At 38.1% G+C, this 23,936-nt stretch overlaps 1 protein-coding gene across 1 annotated transcript in view; it reads left to right on the forward strand.

The window, feature by feature from the left end:
- LOC126235699 (E3 ubiquitin-protein ligase SMURF1) overlaps window positions 1-23,936 on the forward strand; it is a 177,320-nt gene that overhangs the window by 67,297 nt on the left and 86,087 nt on the right. The window contains exon 6 of the mRNA XM_049944453.1: window positions 16,511-17,002. Within this exon, the coding sequence (XP_049800410.1) occupies window positions 16,511-17,002 (492 nt within the window). The remainder of the gene's footprint in view (window positions 1-16,510; window positions 17,003-23,936) is intronic.

The raw sequence follows: 23,936 nt of genomic DNA on the forward strand, positions 1-23,936 counted from the left end.
CTTCAGCATTAAAAAAAAAATAAAGAAATTACATATCACAGGATAGGAGTATTTCATGGTGTGTGTGTGTGTGTGTGTGTGTGTGTGTGTGTGTGTGTGTGTGTGTGTTTCCCCCGTGTATTTTCATATTTAGAAATGTGAAGGTGAAAAAGTGGTCAAATCATATGGGACATAATCACAATAAAACACGTGAACCCAATATTAATTGCAGTTCAGTTATCAAACCATGGGAGATATAGACACTGTTATATTAACCAGATTTACTAAAATGAGCAAAATTATAACACATTTCTAAAGCACTTCGAGAATTACATTGAGTTGATGCCATAAAGCTCTGTAACCTTGTACATGATCAGTTGTCTGCGTAAATATTTCAAATGACATGTTCATGTTGAATGAGATCAATTACCAAGAGAATTGTACTTTGAAATTGTAAACCAAGATTACTTTTCATTATGTTTTGGGTAGGAAGCGCGCGCGCGCTTTTGTGTGTGTGTGTGTGTGTGTGTGTGTGTGTGTGTGTGTGTGTGTGTGCGTGCGTGCAGGAGAAGGGCTTTAATTTAGTCTGCTTGGTGCAGAGTATTTCTGTACTTTGCCTGCTTTATTAATGAATACATTTTGGTCCACTGTGAAGACTTACCATGGAAAGTTATTGGGTGGGGGGGGGAATTCCTTGTGGAATTGGAGTCCCTTGGTTAGCATTGGCTTAGGTTTAGGAGATCTCCGGCCTTGCTTCCATGCAGCCAAGTTCCCACCTCCTCTGTTTCCTTGTCTTTTGTCTGGTCTTTTGTGCCATTCTGTTTCTCCTTTTCCTGTGTGTCTGTTCTTCTCCTGTTGTTGCCCCAAATGTGTCAAGATTCTGATATGGCATGTGGAATGAGACAGGTTGGCAGCAGTACTGGTGCCCCATCACACACAGTGCCTCCTGGACAACCTTTGCTCTTGCCTGCTCCCCCCCCCTCCCCCCCCTCCCTCCTGTTCCTTACTCTTCCTGCTGCCCCTACATTCCTTCTGCCTCTTTTTTCCTGGTTTTCTTTTCCCATCAGCTGGACACTGCTGTTGTCAGGGATGGGCGATCCACTCCTGAACTGATCCGAAGTGCCAGATCCTTCTAAGGTGTAATCCGTCGGAGACTTGGAAAAAAAATAGCATTAGCTCATTTGATCCTAACTCTCTCTCTGTGGTGACAATAGTGACCAGAACAAAGATTCTGTAGCAGGCTTCTTCAACAGCACCCTATGCACCACATGCTGAAGGAAACATTTCCCAGGCCACAAAAAAATGTGCTATTGATCATTTACATATATTGATTTGTGCATCTTTCTAGGGAGTGCAGCTTTTCTTAGCAGTGAAAAGAACCGAAAACGAAGAAAGCTAAATTCTTCAGAACAGTGCGTTAACACAGGAAATGCTTTGCACCTTATACTGGCTGTAAATGATAACTGTTTACAAAGTACCACAGTGTTGTTGAGGAAGTTGATAAGAAAATGTTTGATGCAGAGCACTTGTAGTCTATAATATGGGAAACAAATTCATACTGGACTATGAAAATTACCTAAGCTACAGCACATGCATTTCATGTAGGATTTTCAGTAATCTCTCGTTCTGTTCACACATACTACTAATCCTAGAGGGGGGAAAAAGCCTTCTTTGTAGGATATTTAATATAATTTGTATGCCACTTTTATGTTTTCCTTGAAAAACTCCAAATTGTGACATTTAACAAAAATCTACCCTAGTACAAAATTCAACTACATTAAATTTCCTATGAAAGATCCTATTCATTTTTTTCTCTAGGACTAATAGTTAGCATGAAGAGAACAAGAGAATACTGAAGACTTTGTGCAGTGTGCACGCTCCTTAATTTAGGTTTTTTTTTTTTAGCTAATTTGAGGTAGTTTCTCAAGTTGATAGACCACAAGTGTCCAATATCAAATTCTTCATCTGGACTTCCTCGACACTACTGTAGTACATAGTAAACAGTTATCAGAATGAGATTTTCACTCTGCAGCGGAGTGTGCGCTGATATGAAACTTCCTGGCAGATTAAAACTGTGTGCCCGACCGAGACTCGAACTCGGGACCTTTGCCTTTCGTGGGCAAGTGCTCTACCATCTGAGCTACCGAAGCACGACTCACGTCCGGCCTCACAGCTTTACTTCTGCCAGTATCTCGTCTCCTACCTTCCAAACTTTACAGAAGCTCTCCTGCGAACCTTGCAGAACTAGCACTCCTGAAAGAAAGGATATTGCGGAGACATGGCTTAGCCACAGCCTGGGGGATGTTTCCAGAATGAGATTTTCACTCTGCAGCGGAGTGTGCGCTGATATGAAACTTCCTGGCAGATTAAAACTGTGTGCCCGACCGAGACTCGAACTCGGGACCTTTGCCTTTCGCGGGCAAGTGCTCTACCATCTGAGATACCGAAGCACGACTCACGCCCGGCCTCACAGCTAAAGTTTGGAAGGTAGGAGACGAGATACTGGCAGAAGTAAAGCTGTGAGGCCGGGCATGAGTCGTGCTTCGGTAGCTCAGATGGTAGAGCACTTGCCCGCGAAAGGCAAAGGTCCCGAGTTCGAGTCTCGGTCGGGCACACAGTTTTAATCTGCCAGGAAGTTTCATAAACAGTTATCGTTTACACTGTACATTTTTGCTCTTGATCTGAAAAGAAAGCCTAAAATTTCAGAAGCTCAATAATGTTTACATACTAAATGAATTGTTACTTCTTATCTTTTGACACACTCGGAGTGTGCTGTTGACCCAATCATCGGCTGATGCCTCGCAGCAGCCTATCTCGATCTCTGTCCGATCCCTATTGAATTTAATAGGTTACAAAGCAACTTTGGAATCACCCTGCTGTCTGTGCTCTTGGCTCACTCACTGATTTAGCTTGCAGATCACGTCTTTGACTCAGTGACTCTCCGTCCAAGTTCAGCCTTACTGAATATTGTACTTTATCATAGGAAGAGTATGTACTTAGATAATTATTTTTATATTTATGATAGTGTATGTAAATATTGTATTTATTTATTTTTTTAACCTGACCAGATTAATGCTTTCAGGACACCTCTTACACTGGACCAGGATCTTATATTTAACTTCAAAACTTATTACATCACTGTTACTTTAAAAAAATCATATTTTTAGAATGTATCAGGCATTTATCTGTTACATCTCCTCTTTATTGAAATTATTGACCTTTCCATGTTTTCCTCAGTCTTCTTAAAGACATATTGCCCACTGGGCAATAATTCATAATTATTTCATGTATCCTGTCATCTTCCATTCTTGTGACATTGTCCATTCAGTCATTCCTGCATTCCTTAGTCCGCTCATTTAACCTTTTCGCTCCCTGATCTTCACTGATGTCAGCAACCAACCTCCTTTCAGTGTGCACCAAGCTACACTTCTGAGTAGTCATATCTCCAGTGTGCAGTGCTTTTATTCTTTATTCATTTATTTTTGTTATAGGCAGTGATTCACTCCCAAATGTCGTAGTCTGCACTGACATTGTTTTGTGGAACTTGGGTAGCGTTTCGTCTCTTACTTCAGTTCTGAATGTTTTACACATTGTTCTGTTAACACAATTAAATCTTTTAGCTTTCTTTTGTATCTCCTTTTCTGTCATAAATTTGATAGTATTTCCTACGATATGGCACTAGTTTACCCTTTGTATTTTCTTATCATTTGTTGCTATTTTGCTGGAAATTGGCTCCTAGATCTGAAAGCAATAACTTATTTTTTTTTCTTTGAAGATACAAAATCCAACCAGAAGTTGGAAACAGCGTGAAACAAGTCATCCTGCTAAATGACTTCCTTCCGTTACTCCATAATCCCAGATTTTTATGACTTCAGCACATTTTCTTGCTGTGGGTACTTGCACCAGTGTTGAATGGTTTTGGAATTCCAGCTCACCCTGCAATTTCTGGAGCTCCTTTAGTGTTGTTTTGGTGCTGGCACGATTTGTGAGTGCTAGATTCAGTTCTGCAGTGACTTTTTGCAGCTGGTGTCACCTTATTTTCATCACTTTTCTTTTCAGTGACCATCTGTCATGATTACTCAGGACACACTTTTGTCCTTGTTGTGACGTAGCGATATTCTTCCACTTTCCCTGTATGCAGTATAAATCTTCAATACAATGTCTCTTGAAACACAAAGTACTTCAGCTATGTTGGTTAAGGAAGCACCAGCAATATGAACACCCAACAAGTTGCCCAAGTTCAAATTCACATAGCTCCAACATCATGTTCTCACAAGCACAGAAAACACTGTTCTGACAATGATCGACACTTGCAACCCATAGAGGACATTGCACAGTTGCCATTCATGGTCAGATACAACAGCACAACTTGCATGCTGGCTGGCATTTGCATTCATGTTCGAACAAGTGTTTCTCATGATGTTTCCATATTTTTTTCCAACCCTTGTAGCTGAATGGTCACCTTTCCCATATTTTATGTTTCATTCTACCCAGGTCTTTCCATTGTTGTTAATTTCTATGCATTATTTAGTTAAGCAATTATACAAAAAATCAGATGTTCACTCAGAGATGACAAAAGTTCTTGTTTCGGCAACATGTGCTGTATATAAAAAACCACATGTAGTTTTTTCTTAATAGGTTTACTCAGTTTGTCAGTGGCTTCCACTGTCTTTACTTCAATCACAAATATTTACACAATTTTATCCTGTTCCCTAATCTATTAATACATACACTCAGAAATGGAACTTACTTCTTTTCCAGTATCAGTTGTCCGTTTTCTACACTGTTAAAAATCTTCACTTTGATGAAAGATTCCCCCATCCTTATATTTTCTGAATTTACCACCTCTTCCAAGAAATGCTCTTCAGTCGTTCTCTCTTTCTTCTAACCCACACTGCTTTTGCGAACTGTTTCATTCTATACTATTTACTACCATGTGGCTGGTCACCATTTCTCTGTTAGTTACTAATGAATAAACTTTTAGTTATCATGTTAACAGAATCTTTCATCAGTTCTTGGTAGAACAACATTATAATAAATGAAAAGCACCAGTTTGCTTTTGTTCTGCAATATTACTTTTATTGTGTTAAACGGTTTTCCGCTTAATAGGCCATCTTCGCACATTTACTCAGTATTTTCACCAAAGAAGTAACAATGTTTGCAAACAACATTGGAAAAAAAGTAACCCGTCTAGACTGAAGCAGAAACATACAGTAAGTATGGTTTAGTTAGTTAACTTTTAGTTAGTTCTCTTCCCTTACGAAATAATGTCCAACCTTCTGTCCCATTTCTGGACTCGTCACCTGGGTATTCATTTCTCCTCAGCTGCTGGCTACTTTTTTCTCCCTTTCTGTATAGACATGTAGCTCACTAATTCTACATCCTTCCACTCCCTGACAGTCGTATTTATTTGTATTATTATCTCCCATTGGTTGTATATATATTTTTGTTGCATATTGTTGAACCTACTTTCATCATTACCAGTTATCTGTCTCGAAAGCTCTTCTGCTCTGGATGTGTTGCAAGCTTATGGACTATGGCCCTAATCTCTAAATCCTTTTTGTCATCCTCAATTTCAGATTCCTCTTCCAACTCACTACCGTACTTATCAATACTTGAAACATCATAACAGTTATATACTCCTCCTAAATTTGAATCGTCTATCTTATTTCTCCTTTTCACTTTCTTCTCTGCTCCCTTTTCTCCTTCTCAGTTCTCCACTAAATCGTCTGCAGTGGTACACAGCTTACCTCCACCCCCCTGTTCTGCAGAACTTCCTCCTGGGTGCATTTGCCTTTCATTGTTCACAATATCCATTGTCATATGTGCTTCAGTCTCCCTTATATTCCGTCTTTCCACTTTGTCAAGCCCAACTGTCCAAATGTCTTCCTACTGAATTAAATGTTCTATGCTTGTATTTATTAGCTTTTTCTCATGCATACTGATACATATTATTTTGCAATCTGCCTGTCTTTGTGACTCAGGTACAAGGTTTATCCCATCCACCTACCTGTGTAAGCCGTGCCGTACCTTTAGCTTTCATGATCCAAACGCGGTTGTCTCCTTGTTTCTGCATCAGGGTCACCTGTTTCTGAGCCTGCTTGCCATTTGCTGAGCAAGACCTACTATTTTGATGGAGACCAATTCTACCTCTACCTCTAGCATCATGTCCGTGATTTGTAGTGGTAGCTCGCATGCCGTATTCATAATTAGGTGTAACATTCCTCAGTATTCCACTTTCTCTTGGAACTCAACATGCACTCACCCATACCAGCCATTGACTTCATTTACACAGCTCAAAAATTGCTGTGCATTGCAGTCAGTAATGCTCACATTCTTCGGTACTTCCTTGGGAACTTCTTACATAGACAACAGATAATGACTTCTTCACTGACAGGTTGGTTGAGGTATTCTAATATCCTACACAACCTTTCACAACATTCTTACATGGCCTATCTAAAGTTCCTTTTATACTCTGAAGCATCTATAAAATCCATTCATTTCTCTCTTTGCTTCTCCATAGACTAGTAATTGGATCAAAACCTTATCATGAATTCATCAAATGTATCGCATCTGACCAGCACCTTGACTGCCCATCCTTGTGCCTCTCCTGCCAGGTGTTGTTCCTGTAGTCTGATCTTTTCTATTTCTATGCACTCTTCTGGCAAACAAATCCTGTGCTCAAGCACAGAGTGAACTTGCTCTGCAAATATTGCATAAATGGAAAGTGCTGTTGATTTGTGCTTTTCAGAGAATGGGTTGGTAATCAGGGGCATATGTTGTTAGCTAATAAACAGATTGTTATAATACTTTTTAGAAAGTGTATTTTTGTGCAAACATACACTTTTTTAAGTGGAGCAGCAGCTATTGGCATTAATAAATTAAAAGCAAGGTAAGCTAGAATATCAGTAGTGGTTGTTGCTAGATTATAGTGAAAGTCGTTTACAAGACACCATATTTTGAAAAGTTCCCACACTGACACTTTTACAATATCTGTGGTAGCACACACTAAGGAACAGCACAACTGCATACACTAGTTATGTGGATTCTCATGAGTTATGGGACAACTGAGCATCACAGGTTGTGTTCAGAATGAACCACCGGCAGCAGCAATACATGCTGGTATGGAACGACTGCTGCACATATACTAACATTTCAGTGGAGATGTCCAAGCAGGCTGCAGTAATAAATCATTGCATATTGTCGGGTGTAGTTGGTATGTCCTTGTTGATGGCATTTGACGGCATGTGTCAAGTTTCCCCACAGAAAAAAGTCTTCTGGCATCATATCCAGGGAATGAACCAGTCAAGTACAGGTTCTCTGTATCAAATCCAGCAATTTGGAAACAATTTGTGAAGACATCCTGTAATACTTCGTGCACTATGGGCTTGACAGCCATTGTGTTGGTACCATAGGTTCCTCCTAGTCTGCAGAGGAACATCTTCTAGCATCCATGGAAGATGGTCTGTTAGGAGGCTATTGCACTTGTGCGCATTCAGTGTTCCGTCTATGAAATGTGGCCCATGATCTGATGCTTCACTATTTCACACAACATGTGTACACTCCATGGATGCCGATGTCCCACCTGACAAAGCCAATGGGGTTGTCAACAGATCAATAGTGCATTTTTTGGCGTATTACCTGGCCATGATTGGTAAATGTGGCTTCATCATTAAACAAGATACATGTTACATCAGGATCATCCTGTCTTAATGTTTATATACAGAAGTTAACATGATTCTTGTAATTGTTTACATGCACCTCTTGATGGAGAGAGATGTGGTACGGATGGAACCTATGTCAATGGAGAATGCATAGGGCGCTTGCCTGACTCTTGCCACTTGTGTGTGCGATTGTGCAGGAGCTAACTTGTGGATCAACTGCAATAGCAGCAAGAACTTAATTTCTCAGTCTTCTGTCACCACTTGTTTCCTTCTGTTACATTGTGTATGTGTTACACTATCACTTTCTCATAACTGAAGAGCTTGATAAATAATTTCCGAGGTGGTTGACATCTATTGGGATATCTTGTCACATGCACTGTGCAAGAACGAACTGCATTGGTAAAGCCAACGTCCACTCAGTACCTACTGCTTGGACTGTCACAGACTGACCAGCAAGTCACAGTGCACTCAAGGAACACACAAGCACACTGTATGGAAACATAACAACATTGTACCTAGGAACTATACAGGTTGAATGGCACAAAGTGAGGCAATTTTTCAAAATATGATATGTTGTAAATGTCTTGCACTACAATCCTGCAACAAACACCCCTGACATTGTAATTTATCCTACTTTTAGTTTGTTAATGTCAATAGGCATTGGTCCATTTAAAAAAGTATACTTTTGCACAAAATGCACCCTTTATAAGTATTATTACAATCTGTTTATTGGATACCAATACATGCTCTGACTACCAATACATTCTGTGAAACCCACACATCAACAGCACTTTCCATTTCTGCAATATTTGTGGTGCAAGTTGTAGGTGATTCATCCTGTATAAATACCATAGGCTGAACATCTCCTTGTGGATCAAATTTTCTATCCATCTCCAATAGATGAAGTTAATCTGGCAATATCTCCTGTTCACATTTAATTCGAGATTAGTGCCTGTTACTTGATCTCACCTGATAGATTTCACATTTGTTGTTCATTAACTCTCCCCTAACATTGAGTCTCTACCCTTTCCTGTAGTTCTGTCATTCAGTTATTTGTTTTCTTAATGTCTTTCCTGATGGCCTCTGTACCTGTTTTGGTGTTAAGCATTTTAGTTACTTTAAACCTGCTTTCCACCTGTTCTTTCATGGAACACAAATTCAGTTCTACATCCTGTTTTGACTTTGTCTTAAAGGTATTTGTGTTTGTCCTTATTTCTTTCTCCATTTCTGTTTCGAATTTATTGATTCTGGATTCACCTCTGATGTGAATACATACATTTCTGATTGCAAAGTATTTATCTTTAATTCAACATCACCTAATGTCATATTTATTGTTTCTCTTTTGGACCCTAGATATTCTTTATTAGTATTCAACTTAGAATTCATTGATCTTGTGGCATTTAGTAACTGTTGACGTAGAGCTATCAGTTATGGATCTGTACTAGTCAGTTGACTGCCAGTGGTCAGTCAACTGGCTCCTGGCACTTTCCATTACATCAACTACATCTATTTTTACTTCACTCTATCCCATTTCTAATAGTTGCTATTATGACTTATGTAGGTAATTTCTTGTTCAATATTTTGGTCTTGAGATATTTCCTCTACAGGTTCAAGCCAAATATTCATGACTAATCAGTCAGACAAGTCCTGACGGCATGGTCACCATTTATAATGTAACAACTTCTTATGGCTTTTTCTATAACTTGAAGTACTGAATGTGGTGTACTAAGTTCATTTACATCAATAGCAAGGTCATTAAACTCATCCTAAAGAGCAGAATCATGCTTTGGACATAGTCCACTCATTGAATACTTCCCACATTACAATGTACTTGGAATTATTTGCCCAGTCATTATTAGGGAACTGCTCATTGATACTGTGAATCAACTGCTGTAGAAAGAGGCGCGCGCGCGCGCACACACACACACACACACACACACACACACACACACACACACACACACTCTTAAATGATACTCAATACTATGTTAGAGACTGCTGTAAAATTTAATTAAATTACCAAATATGCAGCAACCAGCTGCAAAATCATGTTTTATTTATTCACTTTTGCAAATCGATTTCAACTGATTAACCGCCATCATCAGTGCTTTCAACCAATATGTGCCCTGATGTGCACTGATGATGGCTGTTAATCAGTTGAAATCAATTTGCAAAAGTGAATAAATAAAACATGATTTTGCAGCTGGTTGCTGCATATTTGGTAATTTTGTGGTTTACGGTCGCTGCACAACTTGGGAACCACATGGAGCCCACCATTCAAAAATTTAATTACTCGGAGCAAAGGAACTTTCTCAAGTGTTTTTGGAGTTCTGTGATAGAAAGCTATAAGATATGTATTGAAATGGTAGTGTCTTTTAAATTTGTGTCTTCTATTGGTGTTTACTTATGATTTGACAGCTTGAAACTAGTTGTGAACTAATAAAATTATTACAGCAGAAGTGGAAAATGGCACCTATTTTTAATAAATTGCTGCCATATGTGCTATGAATAAAAATGAAGTTAGGGTGTTTAGTTGTCAGATAATGAGACTGGAAAGTTTTGTATGAACATAATCATTCTTGTTCTTTAATTACAACATTATGAAAAAGATAGATTGCCACTCGCCTCATAGAGGACTTCCTTAATACCTTGTTTATGTAATTTGCCTGTGGTGAAAGCAGCAGGCAATATCAGCAGCCTGTTATCATGTTAGCTGATGTCTTGGGATAACTGCAGCCTCCAGTGCTGTGATTACGAGTGGGCCCTCTCTCGTTCCAGTAGGCAGGGGCCGAGGTGGTCTAGTGTGGCTGGCCTATACTCAACTGCAAGAAAGCAGTGCACAAGACTTTTTGGTAGTCGTTGCTGTGGTGTTGCACCATTAGCGGCCAGATTTCTTCTCCATCTGCGTAGAATTGCTCTCCCTACTCCTGCACAGTGCCGACCTTCATACCTACCTACCTTTTCCCCCCATTTGGGTCACTAAAATTCTTTACCTTCCGCCTATTGACACTAGGTAGAACAGACTGGTTTAAGACTCCCTCGAAAGGTGGAAAGAGCCTCAGTGTTGTGACCTGAGCTGAATTCTGGACAATTAAGAATGTGTGTTCAACCTATGTAGAGGGTGCAAATGTCTTAGAGTGGGGTGTTAGCACCTTTTCCTCATTAACTCTTTAATCACTACTCATTCAGTGTCTACTAGCATTCACAGTTCTCTTTTTCTTTTTACCTTCCTGCATTCAGCTCCTCCTCCTTTGCTAATTTAGCATGCTGTTTTTCCTACTCTTAATTTTGGTTTATTTTTGTCCCAGTATGTAACAACACACTTCTTGCCTCTGTTTTGACTGTTCTTCCTTCATTTCCACCACAAATTTCATTTATATTGTACATTTCTTACTGTTTGTAAAACAAGGAAAAAGCAATCACTTACCTGTAAGTGATTTGTGTGTGGAGCACAGAAATGGTGTGTGTCTTTGTGCTGCACATGTAAGTCCACTATAGAAGAGTGGTTGCCTTTCCCTTATTTTATGTATTGCTCCATCCAAAAATTTCTTACTGTTTATCCTTTCTATCTGCCTCATGTTTATGGTGAGTATTTTATAATTTTTGGGATTCCAAGCCTCAATCGGTAAAAATGAAACTTGTAGGATTGCTTTGTTGTTCATCTGTCTGTCCAACTGTTAAAAAAACCTTTCAACTTGACATATCAGGTTGAAACTTACACAATATGCTGAGGTTTATGGTCTCTTGGCTGTGTAAAAATTTGAAGCTTCTAAGTCAAAACATTCAAAAGATATGGCCATTTATTTATGTCGTATATTTTGATATTTGCTCATTGAAACCTATAGGGTACTTCCCGTTGGCCTAGAATCAATCAAATTTGGCAAAAACGAAGGTTTCACAGTGCAACCAAAGGAAAAAATATCCAAAAACTGTAATTATACCACACAAAAAAGTTTTTTGTCTGTTAAGATCCCTTTTTCTCAGGAACAACTACATGTATCAATTCGAAATTTATGTTACGTACTAAAGTCTATGGTCCCTCAGCAGTATAATAATTGTTATCTTCTAAGTCTGTGCAGTCAGTTGGCATGGCCATTTATGTCACATATTTTGATACTCAGTCACTCATCAAAACCCATAGGATACTTCCTGTTGATCTACAATAACGAAATTTGGTAAGAAGAAAGGTTTCACAGTAAGAAATTGTTAATTAGTAATTGTATAACATGGAAAAAAATATTTCTCTTGCCATTTGCTGTCTGACATCAAACTTGAAATTAATACAGTCAGTAGTTTTGCATTCAGGCTGACTGCAACACAGCGGTAAAAAATAATCACGAGTCAAGGAATGACTTTACTGCTCATATGAAGCATTGCAGAATTTATCCATCACCAGTTTTCTAGGAGCAATTACTGCATGTAGTTGTGGCATTTCAAGTTGTATGTGAAACAGACATTCATAGACTAGTTGGCGAATGTTCATTTCGTGTATAAATTAAAATGCTGTTTCTTCGTGCAGTAATTGCTCCTAGAAATCTGTTGAAGGATAAATTCTGAAACACGTCATATTAGCAATAAAGCCACTCCTTCTCTGGTGATTGACTTTTACTATTGCAACCCAGTCAACCTGAAAGGAGAATTACTGACGACTGTTATAATAATGGTTGCTTGCCTCCTGCATGACTTAATGTCACATTTATATTGTTGAAATTAAGACATTCTTGAAACTCTTGAAATCCCTGGGACCAGTATCTTGCCAATATCAATGTCAATGACTGGCATAAATTGTTGAGATTCTCGACTCCCAGAGTGGATGAACTGTCTATATACATAATTAAGTTCATATGGAACCCTTAGTATGCGAGTTCTACTCGCACCTGGTCAGAGAGATTTTTTTTTTTAAATTTTAAATCAACAGTTGGCCTCTTCATTCCTTGTTCCATAATTAGAGCTGTATAGGGTGCCTTAGTTTATCTGTTCCATCTGTATTTCCTGAACACTCCAGGATCACTACTACCTCAATTTAATTAGTAAATATGTTTGTTATTGATGGTAGATGTAATTAATACAGCAGTTCGAAAATGATTGTTGGCTTTCCTTAAATGTTAAAAAAACTGTGCAATTTTATTATGTAGAAATCAGTTTTATTACGTGAGCCTGTGTGTCTCTAACTTATCTCTAGTGGAGTTGTTGCCATCATTAATACACTTGTGTAATTGTTTCTCATATCACAGAATGTGTGTACCTTTTTATTGGGTACTACTATCAAATGATAAGGTTTCCTATTAGTAGTGTTCCCTCGTTCTGGGCTTTCTTTGTAATTCCATTTGCATTTGATACTGTACATTGTTTCATGTAAAACACACACTTTATCTTCTTGCTAACAACACTGCAGTGCAATATTTACCATCCTTCCAATAAGGTACAATTACGCTCACTGATAACAATGAAAGCCAATACATACATACATACATAATTGATGTTTAAATCGGTTGTTGTTAATTTCTGTGTTGTTGCTGATCACATTAAAGTATTTCCTAATAAAGAGTGTGCAACATGGGACCAAACAAAATATCAAAGAAAACGAATGACAAGTCAGTTCTCTGTTAGTTACGAATTCAGGTAGTTGTTATGGGCACTTAGTGTTTCATTCCTTCTTGAAAAACAGTGGCATATCGAATTCCTAGGAATTTGCTGAGTGTTGACAGTTGATGTACAGCAAGAGTATAACACAGATATCTGTTGCAGCACTGTAAAGGTGATTAGAGATAAGTATTGACAAGGTGAGACCAAACAATTTGTCAGTTATGGTAAGAATGTTTAGTTGAATTTGTTCTGTTCTTGACCACAATTCACTGCTGGACACAGGAATAGATTCTTTCCTTGACAGTTTAAAGAATGTAGGTTACATCAACTTACAAGAACATCACTCATATTTATATATAGTTGAACTCTAAAAATATTAAGAGCTATGTCCTTCCTTGAACCATCCTTCTCTATGACACGAACAGAGGCTTTCAAACACTGGATAAGTGAATGGAACAGGAAGAAACCCTAATAACTGATACAAATGGAATGTACTCTCTGCCATGCATTTTGTGATGGTTTGCAGAGTACGGATGTAGATGTAGATGCAGAGGAGGAGGACAGATTATTGGGTCTTTGTGACCCAGCTGTTAAACACTACATACCGGTAGCAAAAATGAAATGGTATCAGGTAACCAAGTGTACCTTAAATCTTCTCCATGGATTTTAATACCTACTCTGAATTTTTCTTTTGTTTCCTTCACTGCTTGCTCAGTATACAGATTGAACAACATTGGGGAGAGGCTACAACCCTGTCTCACTCCCTTTCCAACCACTGCTTCCCTTTCATGCCCCTCGACTCTTATAACTGCCATCTGGTTTCTGTACAAGTTGTAAATAGCCTTTCGCTCCCCGTATTTTACCCCTGTCACCTTCAGAATTTGAAAGAGAGTATTCCAGTCAACATTGTCAAAAGCTTTCTCTAAGTCTACAAATGCTAGAAACTAGCATCTAGCACTAGCACTAGAATCTAGCTTCTAAGATAAGTCGTAGGGTCAATATTGCCTCACGTGTTTTCTACGGAATCCAAACTGATCTTCCCCGAGGTCGGCTTCTACTAGTTTTTCCATTCGTCTGTAAAGAATTCGTGTTAGTATTTTGCAGCCGTGACTTATTAAACTGATAGTTCGGTAATTTTCACATCTGTCGACACCTGCTTTCTTTGGGATTGGAAATATAATATATTCTTTTTGAAGTCTGAGGGTACTTCGCCTGTCTCGTATATCTTGCTCACCAGATGGTAGAGTTTTGTCAGGACTGGCTCTCCCAAGGCTGTCAATAGTTCTGATGGAATGTTGTCTACTCCCGGGGCCTTGTTTCGACTCAGGTCTCTCAGGGCTCTGTCAAACTCATCACGCAGTATCATATCTCCCATTCCATCTTCATCTACATCCTCTTCCATTTCCATAATATTGTCCTCAAGTACATCGCCCTTGTATAGACCCTCTATATACTCCTTCCACCTTTCTGCTTTCCCTTCTTTGCTTAGAACTGGGTTTCCATCTGAGCTCTTGATATTCATACAAGTGGTTCTCTTTCCTCCAAAGGTCTCTTTAATTTTCCTGTAGGCAGTATCTATCTTACCCCTGGTGAGACAAGCCTCTACATCCTTACATTTGTCCTCTAGCCATCCCTGCTTAGCCATTTTGCACTTCCTGTCGATCTCATTTTTGAGACGTTTGTATTCCTTTTTGCTTGCTTTATTTACTGCATTTTTATATATTCTCCTTTCGTTTTTAAATTCAGTATTTCTTCGTTACCCAAGGATTTCTACTAGCCCTCGCCTTTTTACCTACTAGGTCCTCTGCTGCCTTCACTACTTCATCCCTCAGAGCTACCCATTCTTCTTCTACTGTATTTCTTTCCCCCGTTCCTGTCAATTGTTCCCTTATGCTCTCCCTGAAACTCTGTAGAACCTCTGGTTCTTTCAGTTTATCCAGGTCCCATCTCCTTAAATTCCCACCTTTTTGCAGTTTCTTCAGTTTTAATCTACAGTTCATAACCAATAGATTGTGATCAGAGTCCACATCTGCCCCTGGAAATGTCTTAAAATTTAAAACCTGGTTCCTAAATCTCTGTCTTACCATTATATAATCTATCTGAAACCTGTCAATATCTCCAGGCTTCTTCCATGTATACAACCTTCTTTCGTGATTCTTGAACCAAGTGTTAGCTATGATTAAGCTGCGCTCTGTGCAAAATTCTACCAGGCGGCTTCCTCTTTCATTTCTTCCCTCCAATCCATATTCACCTACTACGTTTCCTTCTCTTCCTTTTCCTACTACCGAATTCCAGTCACCCATGACTATTAAATTTTCGTCCCCCTTCACTATCTGAATAATTTCTTTTATTTCATGATACATTTCATCAATTTCTTCGTCATCTGCAGAGTTAGTTGGCATATAAACTTGTACTACTGTAGTAGGTGTGGGCTTCATGTCTATCTTGGCCACAATAATGCGTTCACTATGCTGCTCAATTGTAGTACAGTAAAATGCTCTCCACTTGTCATGTAATTTGCACAGTAATGCCAGCAGTGTCAGTTGAGCAGTAATATTCTATTGTAGAGAACAAATAACACATCAACAGTATACAAATTGATGAAACATGAGCTGTTGATATCCATGAAACATGAACTGTTGATACCTAGTGTGTTATACTAGATATGTGCAACAGAGCCATACATTAAGGAAAGCAGCTTATAATGTGTAATACAGAGGTTGTGTGTTCATTTACTGTACATTGGAAGGAATTTTAAAAACTTGTTGCTGATTTTGTATGTCTGCTTCATTTATGCATCCTGTATTTACAAAACATAGAGCTTGGAAGCATGTAAAAAAAAATAGTTTTACAGTGTGAATTTTGTATTGTTTAGTATATACTTCACCTCTACAAAAGCTGTCCCTTTGCTATTAAAGCTTTTTGCTGAAGTGAAGATACCATTTCAAAGTGCTCAATAAGTGTGTGTGTGTGTGTGTGTGTGTGTGTGTGTGTGTGTGTGTGTGTGTGTGTGTGTGTAGAGCTACATAGCGTATTGTAGAAGATGGTGGTAACCTTTTGTGATGGAAAATGTTGCTAATGCAGGTTTTGTATGATAACGTTATGAGAATTTTAATTTAGTTTGTGTCTAATCTGCAATAAATCATGAAATAGAGTTGCAGATACTATAAATTTATTGTTTCTGTGTTCAATCTTTTATTTAAGATTTAAATAATGATTATATTAATGTTTTTCTTTTATTTAGGACTAGTGGTTACTAATGCCGTTTTCCTTCCTCATAGGCCGCAATATACAAGTATTATTCCGACACATGTCCTTTCAAGACCTTCGCGTGAGAATGGTCCTGTTGGCTCAAACGTTACACAGCCTACTTCTCCAACAAGTGGATTAGCCCATCCAAATTCTTCAAGTGATGGTGGGTCTGTCAGCCCAGATGTTACACAGCCTACTTCTCCAACAAGTGGATTAGCCCATCTAAATTCTTCAACTGAGGGTGGACCCGTCAGCCCAGATGTTACGCAGCCAGCTTCTCCAATAAGTGGATTAGTCCATCTAAATACTTCAAGTTCCAATACTAGTTCACCTATTACTGGTACCGTTGAACAACAATCGTCAGCAGGATCCAATTCTGGCAGTCCAGTAAACCAGACACCAAGCCAGAATCAATCAGGGAACAGGGAGCAGAACGGCATCTTCCCTCTTCGAGGAACTGCTGCATCACGCAGGCCATTGGTTCCAGCAATAACAGGCTTTCAACCAAACAAAACAGTGAGGTATTTCACATTTTGATCTGTGTGTGTTATGAAGTTCATTATCTGTACATATGTCACCTCCACTTATTAATGAAATATATGGGTGTACTTGGTAGTTTCTTTAAAAGAAAACTTCATAGTGCTTATCCAAGACACATGGAATGAATACATGAAATTGAGCCAAATTTTAGATTTGATCTTTAATTTCAGATAGTTTTACCAGGTGAATTAATGGATTCTTTGTCACTTCTAATAAATCACCATGCACTATAATTAATGAGTCATTGTTGCACAAATGACACACAGTCATGTGCTGGGTACACAACAGAAGATAATGTTACCAATTTTTGTAATGTTCCTTCTTCTCTCCTTGTCACAAAATGTGACTACTACTATTACTACCAGACTTATTCCTACTACTGCTGCTGCTGCTTTCCTGACAATGTGCAAAACAAACACACACTATCTTATTCTGCAATGTACTTACACCACAGTAGATGAAGGGAACACCTTAATGGTGATCACAGTTCTTCTTCCACCACTATTAAGTATAGAATGTAATCTCAGAGTTAAGGTCAAGTAACTAATATGTGCTATCTTTTTTAAAATTATAAATACGCAGTGTGATTGTGTTATTTGGATGTTGTATGAGTGGCAATGGAAGTTGGATGAGGGGCAATAGATATTACAAAGTATACTAGTAATAATGAATGCTATATTTAACATAACTGTGTGTGTGTGTGTACTATGCCATTAACTTAATAATTAGGTATATGGTGATAAGCTTTTGATACAGGATCTCTGGCCAGGGTTTATCTTTGGGCGCGCGGGGTGTGAAGTTTTTAGCCCTGCTGATAGAAGCATACAAAAGAACACAAAATTATACAAACTCTCCACTTCAGGGAGGAAAGAGGGATATGGGTTGAGGAAGGTTGAAAAGGAAGGGAGGTCACTCAGACCCCACGATGAGAGGGACTCATCTGTTAAGAATATGCTGGCGAGCACTTTATGAGCAATAAAAATTATGTTGGAGCTACATATCGTTGTAAATTTTATTGAAACATCATTAATCTGAGTAGCAGAAATTATTCTGATTTTGCACAACCCTTTATCAAGAAATTTCCTGAAACCATAGACATTTTATATTTTACAGTTTGTTACACATACAGACTTGTTTAGGCCAGTAGGAAAGAAATTCTAGCTTTTATAATTTTTGTATGTCACTTTTTTTATCTCACTAAAATTGTAGAGGAGAGTGAGGAAGACATTCAGTTGTCATTGAGAGTTACAAATTTAACTTATGAAAGTTTTCTTGGTATTATTTTCTTATATTAACTTAATTTTAACACTAATACAGAGGTATTTTAATATAAATAACTTTCTCTTACATGCAAGAAGTGAAATACATGAGCAAGTTCGAAAGCAGAAGAGTGCACCTTCTGTGCGTATGGATGATACCCTGCTGTTTGTTACAAATTATAGCAATCAAATTTCAGTTTTAAATCAACTCACCATTAGGCAACTCTGCAAATAAAACATTTATATTTACATTTGACCATAGCAACACAAAAAATATTTTGAACTTGTGATTAACTCCAGGGGAAAAAAAGAAAACACATAGCGGAAGATATAACAGACCTTCAGATTCTCTCAACTTCAATTACAGGTGTCAGTAACATTGAAATCTTCATGGGTGAAATTAATAACTTGATAGTTTCATCCATCTACAAACCTCCAAAGAAAGATATTTGTTTCAGTCCTCCTCCTAATTTCTACAATCAGAAAACTTTGTTGTCGTGGTTTCAACAGCCACAGTGTTGTCTGGGATACCCTGAAGATGATGTAAATGGAGAGGCCCTTCTAGAATGGGTGAACATAATAAGTGTCACTTATCCGACACAGTAATCTACCCTCATCCTTCAACAGTGGCGAATGACAATTTGGTTACAATCCTGACCGTATTTTTGCTAGTGAAAACCTGTCCCAACAAAGCATCAAATCAGTTTACCAATTCCACATACACAACACCATCCAATAATGTGCCAGTTAGTATCACCAGTCAGACTACAAACTGTGTATTTCAAGTGAAGATGAAATTTCAAAAAAGCAAATTAAAAAAAGAGATCATAATTATGTTAGATGAGAGAATCTAAACAATTCAGCCTGTTTCAGAATTGTATGAAGAAAGAGTGAACACTGTCAGGTTCTGCTATTACAAACCTGTTTGTAGAGGCTGTGGAAACATATCCATACATACATACATACAGGGACTTACTCCAGAAACATGCATTCTGTTCAATGTATATAAAGATAATTTTGAAATGAACCTATTTAGTGCTGAAACCATTGCAAGTGGTTAACATGTCATTTCCCTAATTTCTGAGTCAAACACACCTGGTGGATTAAGTTAATGGAGGAGGTAAACATGGGAAGAAATAGCCACAAGGCTTGAAAACTACCAAAACGCCTCAGCAATGATGCTTCTGAGACTCAAGTGCTTTGCAACATATCTGCAACCCAAATAGCAAATGAGCTCATTGAAAGCAGCAAACCAAGGAAAACTGTAGACAAATCAAAGTAAAAAACTGAAACGAAACAATAGCATCCTGCATGATCCTTTCATCATAAAAGATCTTTAATAGAGCACTTAACAAATATAAACATGTCAAAGCAGCAGGCCTAGATGACATCTGTATTGAACAGTTCAAAAGATTTGGTACCATCAGCAAACAGTGGTGCTTTAATTTACTAAATAACTGCACAGTCAGCTGTAAAATTCCAGAACTATGGAGAAAGGCTGGAGTCACTGTAGTTTGGAAGTATGGTAAAGATGCAAATGATTCGAAAATCTACAGACCAGTCTCCTTGTTACGTCATACACACCAAACGCTCGAGTGAATGATATTAGACAAGCTGTCCAAAATAATAGAACCAGTACTTATACTGGAACAAGCAGGTTTCCAACAAGGGAAAAGCTGCACCTCTCAAATGTTACGCCTAATGCAGTATACTGAAGATGGCTTTGAAAACAGTAAAATCATGGGTGTAGGTTTCATTGATCTGATGGCAGCATATGACACAGTTAACCACTGCTTATTGTTAAAGAATCTCTGTGAAATAACAAAGAATTATAAACTGACTCAGATATTAGAATGCCTACTATATAATCACAGATTTTTTTGTTGACTACAATGTGAGAGAAATAGGTGGAAGAACCACAAAGATGGCCTCCCATACAGAAGCGCCTGAGCAGCCATCCTCTTTAACATCTACACCAATAGCAAACTCTGGCCAGATGACCTGGGAAGAACCCAATTAGAACACAGCACCACACCCAAATATTTAGGAGTCAACCTTGATTGAACACGCACTCACAGAAATCAATGTTTGAACACCAAAAGGAAGGTATCAGCAAGAAATAACATACTCTGGAAACTAGCTGGTACAACTTTGGAAAAACAGCCTCATGTTCTGAGAACATCAACCTTAGCACTCTGTCACTCTGCTGCAAAATTTGCCTGCCCTGTGTGACACAGTTCCGGTCATGCTAGGCGGGTTGAAGTTGCCCTAATTGAGACTTGTAGAATCACCACAGCCTGCCTGAGATCAAATCAGTTCTGCTGTGACTCTACCATCCGCTAGAAAGAAATAAAGCAATAAATCTAAAGACCCATTTCTCTGTATGGGTATTCACCAGCAGCTTCACAAATCAAATCAAAACAAAGAATCTTCCACGCTACAGAAACCATCATTGAGCGACCTTCAGCATTTGCACTAAGTTCCTGGCACAACCGACACAGAATGGATGGTGCCATGTGAGAACTTACCTTCTGGTCATGAAGAAAGCTGGGCAAAATGGAAAACACTCTACAAACTGGTCCCTTGTCAGGAAAAACATATTCATAACCAGGGTGTTTATGTTGAGAAATAAATATGTAGACTTGAAGAATAAAGACATAGAATGTTATTGATGTTTTTTTTTTTTTTTTTTTTTTTTTTTTTTTTTTTTTTTTTTAAAACTTTGAGTTCTCACATAAAAGATTCTGGGCCATTACTTTTTAGCACACCTGATAAAATATGTGTTACTATGTAATGTCTGTTTATAGAAAAAAGTTAACGCTAGTTGTACCAGATTGAAATTATCCATGCATTATTTTGATTATATGATGTATGTTTTCTGACATGATTAAATAAATGAAAATACTCCGAATTATCAAATCACCTTAGACATAAGTACACAAAAGCCTTTGCCTGTTACAGACCAGCAGTTTTATGAAACAAAACAGCAAGCACAAAAACTGACATTCAATTTTTCCCAATTTGAAATATTCATAGCTTAATTATTGTTTTTTTTTTTTCTCCCCCCCTCAAATTTTAGACACACACATCGGAGCAATTGCATATCTCTTACTTCATGAATTCTGTAATGATTTCGGTAATGGAATGTACCATTTGTGTAGTTCCAGGTACCATTCCATGTTCAGAATCTGTTAATTCCCATTGTGCGGCCATAATCGTATCAGAAACCTTTTCACATAAATCATCTGAGTACAAATGACAGCTCCGCCAGTGCACTGCCATTTTATACCTCATGTATGCAATACTGTCGCCATCAGTATATGTGCATATTGCTGTCCTGCGATTTTTGTCACTTTTTTTCTCTTGTTACTAGTAGCCCTCTCACCTTTTGTTTTAATGGTAGTTGCATGTTTCTATTGATCGATACAGAAGTTTTATTCTGTAAAAGTCATCCAGTACTTTGTTCTGAAGCTGAGCTACCAAACTTTCTATTTGTAGCTCACTGTTCATATCACATTTTATTCCTCCTTTTACATTTCCTCCTTCCCTCTCCCATCTCTGTCTCCTCATTTTCTCCTTATTTTTTGCTGTCCTATTTTATGACTGCTGCTCACATCCACATGTGCAATCTTATTAGTCTCACCACATTGAGTATAGTACCACATTTTATTGCACACCTGTGTATAGACCAGTTGTAGGATATATTTTCATAGGAGAAGTTCTTTTTTACATATATCTAATAATGTTAGTTCTTGTTTTTAATTCATGTTTACTTATGCATTGAGAAATGAATATTTAGAAAAAAAGTCTGTAACACACTTTTGATATCAAATATGAGGTGTGACCAAAAAGTAATGGGAAGTTTTGTTTTTCTTAACAAGAATCTTCATTCATTCCCCAACATCAACTTTGTCCCCTTCAAAGTAATCTGCATCATATAAAACATACTTGTGCCAGTGATTTTTCCAATCTTGGAAGCACTTCTGACATTAACTTTTCATTATGGTGTTCAGTTCCTTCAGCGATTCCATTTCATCTCATCAATGGTGGCAAAATGAATGCCCTTTCATGTTTCTTGTCAGCCTTGGGAATAGAAAAGTGTCACAGGGGACCATGTGCGGTGAATACTGTGGCTGAGGCAACATAACATTTGTGTTTTTTGCCAATCAGTCATGAACAAGCATTGTGGTGTGAGCAGGAACAATATAGTGAAGCAATTTCCTCTAGTGCTTTTGCCACAATTCTGGTAATTTTCTTTGGATTGCTTCACACAGATAGTGTGTAAGTTCCAAGTATCATTCCTCATTGACCTTATGACCATAAGGCAATAATTCATGGTGCTCTATCCATTGTAATCAAAGAAAACATTGAGAAAAACCTTTACATGTGATTGAACTTGGCGATTTTGGTCTCTTGAGGCAGTTTCCATTGCGACAGTTGATCCTTGATTTCTACTTCTTACCAGTATACCCATCAGGAATAGATGTGCTAGAGTCGCCAGGGCAGTCATCTTCGGCTTCTTCTCGACTCTCTGTGAAACGTTTATACCACTTGTTAACACTTCTCTTAATCGTAGCAGATTTGCCCAAAGCCACAGTCAACATTTCAAATATGGTGCTGTACTTTATTCCATTTTTCCAGCAAAACTTGATTCAAATTCTCTGATCCATCTTTTTTGAAAGTAAAAATTCCCCAAGCACTTGAAAACACACATGATCTGTTCAACTGTTGACAATAAATTAGATATTCAAAACAACTGAAAATGCAAATATACATCAAGAACACGTGTATGAACAATTTTTTTATTGGATATATAAAACGTGGAAAATTTAAACAATTCCAATACTTTTTGATCATACCTTGTACTCGGTATTGGTTATGCAATTGGAGTAATGGAAATCTTTCTGGGTATTGTTTTGTCTAAAAATACACCTTTTGAATAAACAATATATGCTTATGTGTTGTATTTTCTTCAGAAGTTTGGTGTAATCCTTATGAGCAGTAGAATCATAGGTACAGAAATAGTTTTAAAAGGCATGTAGAGTAAAGTTGTGCATGAAGCTACTTCTAGCAGTGTTGGCAGGAGGTTTGTTCCTTCATTTTTCAGCAATAAATGACTTGCTAGGAACATACATTGACAAGCTTATTGTTCCAGTGGGTGCAACTATAAAGTCATGCTTGCATAGACACATCATAAGACTATCTGTCACGGACTGTGTGGTGATCGCAGCACATATTAGAGCCATTCATGCACCCAATGTCTCCATGGTAATCTAGAAACATTTGGTGGAAGTTGGACTTCATCAAGGTTACTGCTTGCCAAACTTCCTCTCACATGACATCAATGCGCAATGCACCTTTGATGGTGTAGGAAAAGATGCAGCTAAGATTAATGGCACAAACTTGTGCTTGATGATAGAAGATTCTGCCTTCGCATCAGTGATGGGTGTTTGAAAGTGTATTATGTACTTGGGGAGTGGAAACTAGTGGTCTACAGCCGGCAACGACCTTACAAAACCATCTGGAAAACTGCAGGACATGTCCTTATCATCTAAATTTTTCTGTTGCCCATCTTATGAAATGAGAGGTGTTCTTCCAGCAACACAGTACCCAAGCACACGCCTTTTATATTACCCAATGTGATCTCCTAAGATGT

This window comes from Schistocerca nitens, chromosome 2, assembly GCF_023898315.1.
Source record: "Schistocerca nitens isolate TAMUIC-IGC-003100 chromosome 2, iqSchNite1.1, whole genome shotgun sequence".
Taxonomy (NCBI): Eukaryota; Metazoa; Arthropoda; class Insecta; order Orthoptera; family Acrididae; genus Schistocerca; species Schistocerca nitens.